The 16256-nt window shown below is 28.0% G+C and overlaps 2 protein-coding genes across 2 annotated transcripts; one reads left to right on the top strand and one right to left on the bottom strand.

Moving 5' to 3' along the window:
• The first annotated feature begins 840 nt into the window (after positions 1–840).
• LOC136077058 (uncharacterized) lies at positions 841–1371 on the top strand. The gene has a single exon (XM_065791502.1). It carries the CDS (start codon positions 841–843, stop codon positions 1369–1371), a length of 531 nt encoding a protein of 176 aa, XP_065647574.1.
• Positions 1372–1994: 623 nt separating this feature from the next.
• On the bottom strand, positions 1995–12217 carry LOC136077056 (properdin-like). The gene is made up of 5 exons (XM_065791492.1): positions 12142–12217; positions 8192–8377; positions 7652–7816; positions 2294–2479; positions 1995–2210 (listed from the first exon to the last, which is right to left on the bottom strand). Exons 1-5 carry the CDS (start codon positions 12215–12217, stop codon positions 2092–2094), a joined length of 732 nt encoding a protein of 243 aa, XP_065647564.1. The 3' UTR covers positions 1995–2091.
• Between the last annotated feature and the right edge of the window lie 4039 nt (positions 12218–16256).

Genomic DNA, 16256 nt, shown 5'->3' with positions numbered 1-16256 from the left:
GTTAGAAGTTATATTGCGTCACTAGCGTCTTTTCAAGTACCGCTTTGTAATTAAAGTTATTTTATTAACGCGTTAAAAATCATACAAACAGTTAGTTTTTTCTCACTAGAACAAAAGTTACAAATAAAATCTAAGTTCTTATTTAATAAATCATTTTTATTATTTTTTTCAAATATGAACTAAATTTTATTTTGAAAAAAATATTCTTTTCATGAAACGTAAAATAATGTTTGTTTATTTTCTTATGATTTTACAGTTGGTTTTTGATTATTTTATTAACTGTTAATAAATTTTTTCTTATTTAATTTGTGAACTCTTTTTAATAATGTTTTTTAACAATAAAGAGTTTTTTTTTGTTATTTATCAGTTACCGATAACATACTCGTGATCATAATTTATTTTCATAAATTAAACAAACGTCATTAAAACTTTACGTTATTGAATTAACAATAAACAAAATATCTTATTAATAAAATATTTACATTAAAATAAATCGTGCATTTTTTAAACTATTATGACAAAAAATAATTTTTACATTTAAAAGGAATTTATATATTTAATTCCTTAAGATAAAACTTAAAACACTTTACTTTTTTTAACTTATTTTTATCAACAATAAAAAAAATTATTAAACAAACTGTTTTTTTAACAAAAAATCTATTAGTTTACAATTGTGGTTAAATGCTTTTACTTACGACTTTATTTCTTCAGAATAAACATCACATAATCGATATCAAAAGATAATTAAAAATATTCTAAAAGATATAAGTTTTTGCGTAACGCAAAACTGCTGAACGCGTAGGCAAATCGCCTTTTCGCAAGCAAAATGCGAGCTGCGTAATGCTTCTTAACAAGGCCTGGCAAGTGGAGGTAAACTTGGAAAGTTGGAGGTATGCTTTGGAAAGCAGGGGAATGAAAGTGAGCAGGAGTAAAACAGAGTACATGTGTGTGAATGAGAGGGCAGATGGTGGACAGGTCCAGTTACAAGGAGTTGATTTGGTAAAGATTGACAAGTTTACCTACTTAGGGTCGAGGGTACAGAGTAATGGAGGAAGTGAAAGAGAGGTAAAGAAGAGAATGCAGGCAGGGTTGTGTGGATGGCACAAAGAGTCTGGTGTGATCTGTGATAGAAGGGTGTCGGCTAGAATGAAGGGTAAGATCTATAGGACAGTAGTGAGACCTGCTATGTTGTATGGACTGGAGACAGTTGCACTGACAAAGAGACAAGTGAGGGAGATGGAGATGTCTGAGATGAAGATGTTAAGATTCTCATTTGGAGTGACGAAGAAGGATAGGATTAGAAATGAGTTTATTAGAGGATCAGCACATGTAGCATGTTTTGGAGATAACAAGTTAGAGAATCAAGATTGAGATGGTTTGGACATATACAGAAGAGACAGGAGAGCTATATTGGCAGGAAGGTTTTGGGGATGGAACTTCCAGATAAGAGGAGGAGAGGTAGACCTAAGAGGAGGTTTATGGATGCAGTGGTAGAGGATATGAGAGCGGCCGGTGTGTCAGTGGAGGACACTCATGACAGGATTAGATGGAGTTTGATATGCTGTGGCGACCCCTAAACGGGAAATGCCGAAAGAAAAAGAAGAATAAGAAATGTGATCTTAATTATTGGAAAGGTCGAATTTTTTAAAAATTTCGAAAAACAATGAGAGAAATGACATGCAATTACCAAGATTTTTAAATTAATTATTTTCTACTGATTACTACAAATTATTAAAATAATGAAGAAAAAAATTATTGAAATAATAAGACCATACAAAGAATAAATATAGAAAATACGTACATGTATAATACGTACATGTAAAATACGTAGTATAATTATATTATATGGGCATAAAGGTTGCATGAATATAACAACTGTATGCACATATAATATTTATACTTATTTTTTACCAAAATTACAGCAGTAGTTAAACTATTATTGTACTATTGGCACAAAACAACTACAATCCAAAATTTATATAACAACAAATTAATAGAAAATTTTCTATTAAAAATAAATACCTGGACAAGGTACTCCACTATTACAAATCATAGTTTGAGAACTAGGCCCAGCGCAATCTATCAGCGCAATCAATCTCCTAATCTAGCCCCTAGACAAGAAATAGTCTGAGTTTGAAATGGAGTTGTAGCAGGATTAGACTGACATGATTCAGAGCAACTATTCCATGCACTCCATGCACCATAAGTACCTGTTTTAATTAAAAAAAACCATTTTAGAAAATTCAAATATCAAATATCTTTATAAAAATATTACTTTAAGAAAAAATCTTACCTGAACAAGCAACATTAATATTACAAGTTTGTTGATCACTTGTAGTGATACCAGGACAACCCTTATAGTTAGGATCCCATGTTAAATACCCAATGCATATCTGACTTCTTGTTTGAAAAGGTACAGTAAAAAAATTGTTACATATAGAAGAACATGCGCCCCAAAAACTCCAATCTGATATTGTTCCTGATAAAATTGTATTTTTTTTTTAAATAAGCCATATAATGCAAGTAAAACAAGTTACAAAATATAAAAAGATAAAAACCTAGTTTAATTTTTATTTTTTAAATTATTTCAAAAATACTACTTTACATTAATTTTTGTTGATCAACTGACTATTTCAGTATTTGAACATAAACCTGGACAATAAACTTGCTCATTGAAATTTTGAGTATCAGTCAGCACTGCTCCATTACAATTGCCATTAAAAGTAGCACCAACACATTGATGATTTCTTGTCTGAGTAGGTAAAGTGAAAATTAACTGACAACTTGCTGAACATGGTCCCCAGCACTAATAAAACCTAAAATTAAACAAGTAAGGCATGCAGTAACAAACCTAACTACAAACAGGCTTTTTTCTGAGAAGTCATTTAACTATTCCGAAAACTGTTTAGGTCACGGAAACTTTCTAAAAATTTGTACTCTTTAAACATAAAAAATAAAACAGAATTTAAACAGAAAAATATAAACCTATTGTTTCTAGAGAAAAGCTGGTAAAAATTTTAATTTAAAAAATTTCCCGAAAGTTTCTCAAGAAGTGGTGAAAATGATAGTTTATCTTAAATTAAATTAATTTTTTTAAAGATAAACTATCATTTTCTCCATTTGTTGAAAAAGAGTCCACTCACGGGTATCCCATTAATTTTTTTTTTTGATTTTGAAAGTAGTCCATTAGTACATTTCAAAACTATCAACATTTAAATCCTTTAATGGTAGCTTTTCAAGAAAACTTAGTTTTATAAATAACAATGTTTTAATATTAAAATAATATTTTTCCATCGGTCATTATAATTGTTTACTTTCTGTAATTGCAACCACGCCATTAGTGATAATAATATTTATTAGTTTCCGATAGGCTTATATTTGCTGTTAATAAAAGAATTGAATAATAATAAAGGCTTTAGTAATAACAGCGAGTATAATAATAAAATTACTGTGTATTTCAATTTGAAATATGCAGTAATTAATTTAAAGTAAGTAATTAATTTGAAAATATAAAAATTATTTCTCAAGAAAAGAAAAGAAATGCCATACTTTGCTAAAGATCATAACGAGTTTTTAAAATGATTTTGTATATGATGTTTGAAAAAAGGCAATGATTTAAGATGCAGTCAAACTAAATGCAGTAATTCATGCCCACAACAAGGAAAAAGTTATGAAAATCTTATCAAGAGATTTTTTTGGAAAAACTTCTCTGTTGAAAACCCTGATCTGCCTAAAATGTTATGTTCAAATTGTAAAAAAAACCTAGTGAGTTTACAAAAAGCAGATTCAAAAAGCTTTTTAATCACTGTCATCGACCTAAGTACGAAGGTATGTTTTTTCTAATAAAAAATAAGCCAATAAAAACTAGCTAATTTTTCCATTATTATTATTTTGCTTATAAACAATATTACGTTTGTATTTAAAAAACTAATTTCTTGTTACTTTTAGGTCTTAATACTAGAGTTATTCGAGGTGGGAAATGTGAATGTTTTATTTGTGTTAATGGGCGTACAAACGGTACTAAAATGGCAACTCCTCCACCAATGGTTTTATGTGAAACTAATAAAGATATAGATCACATTCAAAATAATGTGAATATTTCTGAAACCAATGAAAACTTTGTTCTTTGCAAAAGTTGTTTTCAACTTATAGGAAAAGGTATTAAACATCCTTGCACAAATTTAGCTAAGCAAAAGAACTTGGCGCATATTGTACAATCTACCTCACCTGGGCGTACAAACGGTACTAAAATGGCAACTCCTCCACAACTCCATTGTACAATCTACCTCACCTGTAACTAATGCGGTAGTGGTGTAGTGATAGAGCGCTTGCTTCATAAGCGAGAGGTTCTGAGTTCGATTCCCACCACGTTCCTGGTAGTACCGTGCTCAACTTGTTTGAAACATGAACCTTGACGAAACTTGTTTGAAACATGAACCTTGACTAAGTATTTAGTAACGTAGTTAATCCTCCGTTATTGACTGGAAATGTAACAATGAAGATCTTATCAATTGTCAATATACCAGACTTACATATTTTGCTAGATATAGTAGACAAACTTCTCAAACTAATTGAAAAAAATTGTTTGAGAGCACTAATCAAGGATTTCATTATGTCAACAATTAATCTTGCCAGAGTACATTATCAAGATAAACACAGGCTAGAAGGAAATGGATCCAACAAGTTTCTAAGAAACTTGATCTTTTTTAAATCTATTTGAATGAGCACAATATTGTTGGTGGAAAGTATATGAAAGCTTTGACAGATATAAGTGATGTTGTACATGGGTGTTTCAGGAAAACATTAAATCCAAACTACTCTGAATATATTAAAAGACACAAAGTTTCAGAGATCTTGGTACAAAGTTTCACAAAGTTTAAGAGATCCGGGTACAAACATTACTCTTAAAGTTCATATAGTGGAGCCTCATGTGAAAGAGTTTATTATAATGAAAGGAGGAAAGTGTGTATTTAAAAACATTTTAGATTTTTACATGTAAAAGTATTAATCTTCAATATTTCCAAAGATTTAGGGTATTGGACTGAGCAATCATTGGGATCAGTTCATCAAGACTTCAAACAATTTTGGGAAATATGAAAGGTAAGACAACACAACGCTAATTTCAATGAAGTTTTGCAAAGAATTGTCTGCATGTACAACACAAGGCATTTATAGTTAAAGGAATACATAAAAACAAAATATATATGTACATATATATACTTTATAACTTTAGTCAAATGTAGTATTTATGTATTAGTAAATATTTCTTTTTTAAATAAAAACTATTTTACTTTGAATTATTTATCCCAAATTCAAAAATCATTCTATAAAGCCACCCTATTCCTGTAAATTTATTTTATCCTCCTCAATAAAGAAACTAACTTTTGAAACATTATGAATTAGTCTATATTCAAACTAGAAAACCCAAGTTGTTTTCAGAAATTATTTCTAAATCCGATCCACAAAGTGGCAATACAATAGCACAAATAACCAAACAAATTATATATTGTCAATTGATCCACTCTCAGGGGTCTTTGTGTGAGTCAGAGGGGTAATAATCTCTAGATTAAACAAGTATTGTAACTAAGTTTTCTCGAAAAGCTACCATAATAGATTTTAAATGTTGACAGTTTTGCAATGTAAAAATGGACTACTTTCAAAATCAAAAATAATAATTTATGGGATATGATATAAAGCCTTAAGTCACCTTCAGGGTACCCGTGCACAGCCAGCAGCCCATTTATTTGAGAATATAAAAGAACTTATAGAGAATCAAGGTTACCTATGTACAACTATTTTTTTTAAGTATATTTAATTAGTAATTTAGTAATTTAAATAGAAATTAGTAATAAGAAATAAATTTAAAAATTTATAACATGTTAATAAGTGATTAAAAAGCAATTTAATTTTGTTTTTATAATTATATAAAAAAAATCACCTTGACAAGATATTCCAGTATTGCAGATTTGAGTTTGAAAGCTTGTTCCAGGACAACCACTATTCAATGTAGCACCAAGACATTGCCAAGTCTGAGTTTGAAATGGAGAAACATTAGGATTCAACTGACAACTTTCTGAGCAAGCTCCTCATGTACTCCATGCACCATAATTACCTATTGTTAAAAAAATTTATTTGCAATAGCTATAAATAAATTTATTTTTCCCTGTGGATATATATTTATATTTTTTGCAAAATAGCATTGATAATTAAAACTTATTCTGATACTGTCTTGGAAAACAGTTAAACATGTTTGCAAATATATATAAAAATAACATATCTCACCTGAACAAGGAAGATTTTGATTACAAAGTTGTTGATCATTTAAACTGACATTATTACAGCCTACATAATTTGGATTCCATATAGAAGCGCCAGTACAAGTTTGACTTCTATACTGATATGGACCATTGACTTGAGTGTTACAGGAGACAGAACAGGCATTCCAAGAACCCCAACCGCTCAATATTCCTATTTTGATATTTTAAAAATAGTTAATATATCAACTATAGAAACCATATAAACATATTTATCATTATTTGTATTACTAAACAAAAATGTAGCAATTGTTATTGAAACATTTACTAATGAATATAATAAAAATAATTAAATAACATGAAATGCAGTTGCATTTGACTCCAAGATCTTAAACATAAAATTTACTTTATGTGCGAAACAATTGTTAAAGGAAAAAATTGAATAAAAACGGTTTCTTTTTTTATTTAACAAGTTTTTGTTATTAAATAATGTAATTTTGTTTTGAATATAATAAAATAAACAAAATAGCATTTGAAATGTAGTTGCATTTGACTCCAAGATCTTAAACCTTTTAAATTAGTCTATAAACAAAAAGTATATAAATGGTTTGGAACAGACCTACCATACCGTTATTATATTTTATACTTTTATTTTTATAAAATTATAATGTATATAATTAATTTTATATTAAATTTATACCTTTATTTTGTATTTTATTATTTTGATAAAACCTCAAAAAACATAAAATAAGTTATTTTAATTAAAAGTAATCAAGATTTAAAATCTTGATTACGTGCAATCAAAATAACTCTCCACTATTACAAGCCATAGTTTGAGAACTAGACCCAGCGCAATCACCTCCCAATGTAGCCCATAGACATGGTCTAGTTTGAGTTTGAATTGGAGTAGCAGCAGGATTAGACTGACAAGATTCAGAGCAACTACTCCATGCACTTCACGCACCATAACTACCTGTTTGAATTTAAGAAACCTTTTTAGAAAATTAAAATATTAAATATCTATATAAAAATATTACTTTAAGAACAAATCTTACCTGAACAAGCAACATTAACATGACAAGTTTGTTGATTACTAGTTGTGATACCAGGACAACCCTTATAGTTAGGATCCCATGCTGAATACCCAATGCATGACCAACTTCTTGTTTGAAAAGTTACAGTAACAAGATTGTTACATGCTGAAGAACATGCACCCCAGGAACTCCAATGCGATATCGTTCCCAATTAAATTGTATTTTCTTAAAAAAAGCCATTTAATGCAAAGCATTTCATAAAAACCAAAAAAACTTAATTTTTTATTTTTAAATTATTTCAAAAATTTTACATTATATTGATTTTTGTTGAAAAACTGACTTTTTCAGAATTTAAACACAAACCTGGACAATAAACTTGCTCATTGCAATTTTGAGTATCAGTGAACACTGCACCATTACAACTGCCATTAAAAATAGCACCAATATATTGACAATTTCTTGTCTGAGTAGGTAAAGTGAAACTTAACTGACAACTTGCTGAACATGCTCCCCATGCACTAATAAAACCTAAAATGTAACTAAAAATATAAGAAAATGCATGCAATAACAAACCTAACTACAAACAGGCTTTTTTCTGAGAAGTTTTTTAAGTATTCTGAAAACTGTTTAGGTCACAAAAACTTTCTGAAAATTTGTTCTCTTTTAACATTTATTATTTGAAGAAAAATATAAACCTATTGTTTGAAGAGAAAAGTTGGTAAAAATGTTAATTTAAAAAATTTTCCGAAAGTTTCTCAACAAAAGGTGAAAATGAAAGTTTATCTTTAATTAAATTAATTTTTTTGAAGATAAACTGTTTTCATCTTTTCATCTAATTAAAACTTACCAGTTGAATATGTTTGCAAATATATTAAAAAAATACAGATATAAAACATATCTCACTGGAACAAGGAACATTTTGATTACAAAGTTGTTGATCATTTAAACTGACGTTATTACAGCCTACATAATTTGGATTCCATATAAAAGCCACAATACAAGTTTGGCTTCTATACTGATATGGACCATTGACTTGAGTGTTACAGGAGGCAGAACATGCACTCCACGAACCCCAACCATTCAATATTCCTATTTTGATATTTCAAAAATAGTTAATAGAGCAACCATAGTAACCATAGTAAAAATATACAATACTTATTTGTTTTAGTATGTTTTAATTAAATTAGCATAATGTTTTATGTTGTTAAACATATTTATAACTATTTGTATCGACATAAATGTAGGGATTGTTATTGTAACATTTTCTAATGAAATACACTGTGTACAGAAAGTTTAAAAGCACTTGTTTTTTTGTATATTATGGTGAGAATAGACTGGTACAAAGAGTACACCTGATGCAAGGTCCGATATAACCCGATGCAAGGCCCACATTTGTTTTGAAGCCAATTATCAAGAAAAAAAACACAGCTTTGAAAGAAAAAACCCTAAACCGTTGAAATGAAATATCAAACACAAGTAATTAAAGAATTAATGAGAAGAAGGTGTAAATAAAGTTTAAATGCACCTACAAACTTTTTATAATCAAAACATATTAAGACGGGATATGACCCCGTTATTTTTGATACATGTTGTAATCACCTTAGCATTAATTCATTAAGGTTTTAAATCATCATGGTTAGTATTTTAAGCCAGAGTTTAGTCAGATTTCGTGACTAGTATATGCTTTTTTGTTAGTTAATAATCCATCCAGCTTTAAAACTTTTTGATCAGGTTTAAGCCAGATAGTGCTAGTGAAGGCATGAGTTGAATATTACTTTCAGGGAAAAGTTCGATTAAATGTGACATGAAGTATTGCCATATTTTTATTCAACTGAATAACTAAAAATTGTTGCACTGAAACGCTTTTTACACCATACTTTTTTTTGTTTTGGGCGATTGGTTAATGCTAAACGCTTTCTTATGGCATGAAAGAAATTTAAAACATAGAGTTCTAGTCCAACATTATTTTGGTGGTCTCCTATCAGTTTTAAATTTTAGTTAGTCATTAATAAATCCGACATAATATGTCCCATTTTAAATACTAATTTGAATGATCAAAATTTCCAATTGTATTGTAATCATGATACAATTCTTTCTTGCACAATAATTTATTTATTGTCATACAACTATACCTCCACACGCGATCTATCGACTTCTAAACTTAAAGCTTATAATCTTGCTTTTGGGTTGCATCTGGTTAGCTCATAAAGCATGTTTACATTTGTGCTGACTATTTTTTTGGACGCCCAATAAGAGATATATTATTGACACTACCAGTAGATAAGTAATTTCTACATTAAATGATGAAATATTCAAGCCTCAGTCAATTTGTCAATTGCTCATTTTCATTTTATGCATGTTAATGAATTGCCGATTGGTTTTCACTGAGACAGTAATTTATTTGGTTATCATTTCTTAAAAGATTTATACACATTAAAAAAAAAAGTGTTTGAACTTTTTGTACAAGTTGTAATCTTTTGTACACATTGCTAAGTTCAAACCGAATTCTTTAAAATGAAACATTTTTAAAAGTATACACACTGGTGTTATCAGGATGTAGTTGGGTTTGACCCTGACTACATCCTGATCTCAATCTTGACTCCAACATCTAAAATATATAGTTTATCTTATATGTGAAAATATTGAACTGAATCCAAACTGATTCAAAATGTTTTTTTTTGCCTTTATTTTTTTGTTTAAAGAAAGTCCTTATTCAAGTCGTTATATTGTATTTAACTATTTGTAAATATTTTTTTATTTTAGACAATAAACAAAGCATAGCAAATAATGAAAAAACTGTTAAAATATAACCTGGAAAAAGAACATTACAGTTTTCAGTTTGAGTTAAAGCTTGGCTGTTACAATTAACACCTAAGGAAGCTCATGAACAGGTACGAGTACTGGTTTGTGTTGGCACAGTATAAACCAGTTGACAAGAAGCTGAACACGCTATGTTGACAAACCCATAAATACACCTGAAACATGAGAAATTGAAAATAAATTTAAAAAAACATGCTTAAAACACCTAAGACTAAAACAGAGAATGAAAATAAAAAAAATCAAAACTTATGATGATCACTAAAATTCCCATTAAATAAAACTTAAACTTTTTTACTTGTAAAAACTTTTTTATTCTTTTTTACTTTTAAAAATAAAACAAAAACAAAAATGCAAACAAGGTACTATCAAGTTTGTAAAAACAACTTTAAAAATTCTATGTGCAATAAAAACATGTTTCCCAAAAAAAAAAAAAAAAAAAAAAAAAAATTAAAAACAAATATTTACTATTTGTTCATAATAGTACACAATGACATTTATAAAAGAAGTTTCTCAAAAAAATACAAATTTTTCAGCTTTATATTACAACTACACTTATTACTCGTTTTTATTGCATTTGTAACTTCCAATTTATTTTATTTAACAAGTTGATGATGCTGATGTCTATAAGTCATTATTATTTAAAAATATCATTTTTTATGCTTTAAAATTTATTTGAAAACTTTTTTACATTTTCACACAATATATAACAAATCATATATATATATATATATATATATATACATATATATATATATATATATATATATATATATATATATATATATATATATATATATATATATATATATATATATACGCACATCAGGCCTTGCTACAAGATTTCGCTGCGTAGCGAAAACGCGTAACACATTTCTAAGTAACTCAACTCAGCAAATATATTTTGCATCGTTAGAAGTTATATTGCGTCACTAGCGTCTTTTCAAGTACCGCTTTGTAATTAAAGTTATTTTATTAACGCATTAAAAATCATACAAACAGTTAGTTTTTTTCTCACTAGAACAAAAGTTACAAATAAAATCTAAGTTCTTATTTAATAAATCATTTTTATTATTTTTTTCAAATATGAACTAAATTTTATTTTGAAAAAAATATTCTTTTCATGAAACGTAAAATAATGTTTGTTTATTTTCTTATGATTTTACAGTTGGTTTTTGATTATTTTATTAACTGTTAATAAATTTTTTCTTATTTAATTTGTGAACTCTTTTTAATAATGTTTTTTAACAATAAAGAGTTTTTTTTTGTTATTTATCAGTTACCGATAACATATTCGTGATCATAATTTATTTTCATAAATTAAACAAACGTCATTAAAACTTTACGTTAACAATAACCAAAATTTAAATTAACAATAAACAAAATATCTTATTAATAAAATATTTACATTAAAATAAATCGTGCATTTTTTAAACTATTATGACAAAAAATAATTTTTACAGTTTTAGGTTGCACTTTTTTTTTCTTTGCAAAGTTTTAGTTACCGATACTGTGTACAAATCATACAAATCATAACTTTATTATTATTAATTTACCCTACAAATCATATATATATATATATATATATATATATATATATATATATATATATATATATGATTTAGAAATCTTTTTGTGCGCCTTACAAATCATATATGTATATATACACACACACATTCAAAATATGTCTACATTCTCTCCACAAGCCTAATTTTGTTCAACTTTGTTTAGAGAATAACCATACAAAAAATTGGACCAATCTGAACAGTTTTAGAGGTCGTTATGATTTCATCATTTGTTTGACAATACTCAATTTTATAATTTGGTGTAACTGAACATCTATCTCAACACTGGTAAATAAATTAATGCTTGCTGAAAAGCAGATGCTATATAAATTCACTTATATATCTAAAATTTTTTTGTTGTCTATAATTTGGTGCCCAATTTGTAATAGGCACATGCCTGCAGTATTTCAATAAACAATTTATAATGATTATTTTTTTGTTTCTGGTAACAAATAATTTATTTTCTTATACTTATTATTCTTATATCAACTGATTCATCACCACTTATGGCAGTTACTACAAGAAGCTCTGCAAAGGTATGGCTCATTGGGAAGGCATCTAAGCAGCTCTCATCATCAAGATTGGCAACAAAATGAGATGTCCTCCATTGTCTCCTCTTTCATCATCTGGAAGAGCATCTCACAATAAAGGAGAGCATTCATCATACTATTCAAGAGCTGATTGTTGTGTGGAATAAGGTAAGAATCCCAACACAAAGAATTGATTCTGGAGAAAGAAAACTTCGGAAATTATACGATTCCTATCAGCTTCTAAAAAAGAATCGAGCTACAGACCTAGAAAGTTGTAGAATTAAAAAACAGATGTTCAAGGACACACTTTATGAGCTTTTTGACTTGGCAACTAAAACCGCAATGGAGACAATAACCATTGCTGAAGATAGGCAATTTCTTGCAATGCAGCGAGAAGATGTTACCAGCTTCAGCATGGTCGGAGTTCATATGAACCTACTGGCAAAGGAAGCCAGAAAGAGAGCTCGAGATCAAGCATTTGATGCAAGGTTATCAAAACAGCAACACTCTAGTGGTCCTGTCACAGCCAACATCAGCAGTTCAGAAGACAGTCGAAACAGCAATGATGACCAGAGTTTTGAGATTCTGTCTTCTGCATTGCAATCTATTTCTTCTACACCAAAGCCAAATCGTCTGAAAAGTATTGTGTCAAGCCTAGAAGTTGCTAGAGCTTTGGACAGACTTTACGCTGACTGTTCAAGAGAAAAAAGATCTAGTAGAGCTTGCATTGTTTGTGGCATTAATTTATGGACGTTTTTGGCAAGAAGCTCCCCTGGCTGCAAATGCTCCGTTTAATGATGCTCAAATGCTGAAACAGTTCCAAAAGTATCCAAACGGCACAATCGCCGTTGCAGCTTTTACTGCATTTTCTCGACACCTTTGGTTCTTTTAAGAACATCTTATACAATTTTGTCATTTTTCGCCATGTTGGCGAAAAATGACAAAATTGTTGATTAATAAACATACATTTTCCAACATATTCACAATATTCTTGCTTGATATTACATTTTTGTTTAAAAATTACGAAACATTGAAATACTTTAATGAAAATTGATCAGATGACCTATATTAATTAGATACTTTGCAAGCATTCATATTTACCTGATTTAAATTGTTACTTTCTTTAATTTTGAAATTTGATATTAAATAATAGTGAAAACTTAAATTTTTTGATTTATTATCATAGTGTTCAAAAAGTCAAAATTTATAGCAACCCCCAAATATTATCAAATTTGCTTCAAATTTGGCTACAATATTGCAAATATTATTAGGAACAAAGGCAGCCTTGTGGAGAAATGAATTTCAACAATTTATAATTTTGGACCACCTTAATATATATATATATATATATATATATATATATATATATATATATATATATATATATATATATATATATATTTATACACACACATACAGATAATTCTACCAAAATTACAGCAGTAATTAAACTATTATTGTATTAATAGTTGTAACTACTATTGGCACAAAACAACTGTGAACCAAAATATATAGAGAAACAAAGCAACAGAAAACTTTCTGTTAAAAAAATACCTGGACAAGCTACTTCACTACTACAAGCCATAGTTTGAGACCAAGGCCCAGCACAACCACCTCCTAATGTAGCCCCTAGACATGGTCTAGTCTGCATTTGAAATGGGGTTGCAACAGGATTAGACTGACAAGATTCAGAGCAACTACTCCATGCGCTCCATGCACCATAACTGCCTGTTTTAAATTAAAAAACATTTTTAGAAAATTTAAATTTTAACAAACTTTATATAAAATTCATTATAAGAACAAATTTTACCTAAAGAAGCAACATTTACATTACAAGTTTGTTGACCACTTGTAGTGATACTTGGACAACCCGTGTAGTTAGGATCCCATGTTGAATGGCCTATGCATGACCAACTTCTTGTTTAAAAAAGTATATTAACAAGATTATTACATACAGAAGAACACGCACCCCAAGAACTCCAATCCAATATTGTTCCTATATTAAAAAATTGCTTTAAAAAATTTAAAAACTTCAATAAAAGTTTTTTCTTATATTTTATAAAGTTAACTTTTACTTTATTCATTAATAAAGTAATATAATATAAATATTATTACATACATACAGAAGATTATTACATACAGAAGAACACGCACCCCAAGAACTCCAATCCAATATTGTTCCTATATTAAAAAATTGCTTTAAAAAATTTAAAAACTTCAATAAAAGTTTTTTCTTATATTTTATAAAGTTAACTTTTACTTTATTCATTAATAAAGTAATATAATATAAAATAATATGATATAAATCTAATAAAATATAATTAAAAAAAAAAAAATTTAGTTTATATATTTTTTTCTTTGAGATTTATTTATTAAAATAACTTATTATATATAGATTATTATTCTATCTGTTTTATAGATTATTATTTTATTCTGTTTGTACATTTTCCGTAGAATAATAAATTTTATTCAAACAAGTTTTTCATAAAGTTTAATATTTTGCATAAAAATCATTAAAAAAGACCTAACTAATGTGAATGTTTTTAAATATGTTTTTAAAAAGCAACTACACAATAGTATTGACAAAATAATGCTACTTTTAAAACAGCTTAAATTTTTTCTTACGTATAAACAACTATTTTGTCTTTTTCAATAAAATCAACAAGAATAATCAAGTTATATCTTCCAGTACACAACTTTCGAACTTTTAACTTCTATTAACACACACCCTTTAAACTTAAATCTGACAACAAAACCACTATCCAACATTAAAGTATGTAACACACCTGGAGAAGTCAAAATAGCAAAAAATAAATCAATTTGGGGTAAGTACTTGATAGCTGGCTTGATGACAAAAAAAGCAATCTGCACATCCCTAATTGTTTAACAGGATATCAAAGGTCTTTAAATCAAATTCTACAAGTTAAGGCTGTAATAACCATTATCTTTAGCAAAAATAGACTGCACAGCCTCTACCACAACTACATTGACTATCTTATATATAAACTCATTAAAATGTTTAACAAATAGACCTTATATCATTATATAATCAAGTCAAAAAAAAATTGCAGAAAAAAACTTTATAAATGCATATAAACATTACATCAAAAAATGTTTTTTATTAGATATAAATGTTTTTCATTTGTGTATCATTTAAACAAAAATAAAATATTTGTTTTTTATTACAAATGTCTTCTACCAGACAGTAGCAGTTTATAACACCCATGGTAAGCAATCATTTCTGGCCATTACTTGACCTAGGACCCCAAGACAAGGCATAGTAAATATCAAATTTATTTTCTGCTTGGCATTTTTTTATACAATTACATAATACTTATGCTTTTTATGAGTAATAAATTAAGATAATACAAAACTTATGTACCAATTTTATTATAATTTTTTTGTAAATATTGTTGCAAAAACTTGAACTTTTTGCATTTCCTGAGTATCTTTTTGCTGTTCCCTAATAAAAATTTGTTTATAAATTTAACATTTTCTTTACCTTGACAAGGAGTACTTGTGTTGCACTCTTGTGTCTCTGATAAAGATCAAATATAAGATCCAAGTCCAGAGGAACATGTTTTAAACCGAGATGTTGTCGGAGAACCACTGTCTAATCTACGGCTTTCTGACATGCACCCAACTACTCCATTCAGAAAATGAGGCTAATGAAAAAAAAAAAAAAACTATTATTATATATAACATTGAAAGCACATTTAAATTGGCAATCTGATGTCATTCTGATTTAGGGAGCTGTTCAGTGCATACATTAACTAATGCAAGTAGAACATGGAATAGAGCTCTTGCCATGTTAACTGAGCGCTTGGGTTGGGGCAGCATTAAGATTTTTCATTATTTTTTATTTTTCTGAAAAAAACCCGTATAGAAACAATTTTTGTGCGGAAAATGTATATTAACAGTGTCATAAAAAAACAGGGCACCATTATTTATTTTAAAAAACAACTAGATTTTTATTAAAAAAAAAAAATTTTTATAACTTATTTCTTAAATATAAAATTAGAACTACTAACGAACTATACACTTTAATAAAACCAA

The sequence above is a fragment of the Hydra vulgaris genome, chromosome 02 (assembly GCF_038396675.1).
Source record: "Hydra vulgaris chromosome 02, alternate assembly HydraT2T_AEP".
Taxonomy (NCBI): Eukaryota; Metazoa; Cnidaria; class Hydrozoa; order Anthoathecata; family Hydridae; genus Hydra; species Hydra vulgaris.
The sequence above is the reverse complement of the archived record's forward strand: the minus strand, read 5'-3'. Positions and strand labels throughout refer to the sequence as shown.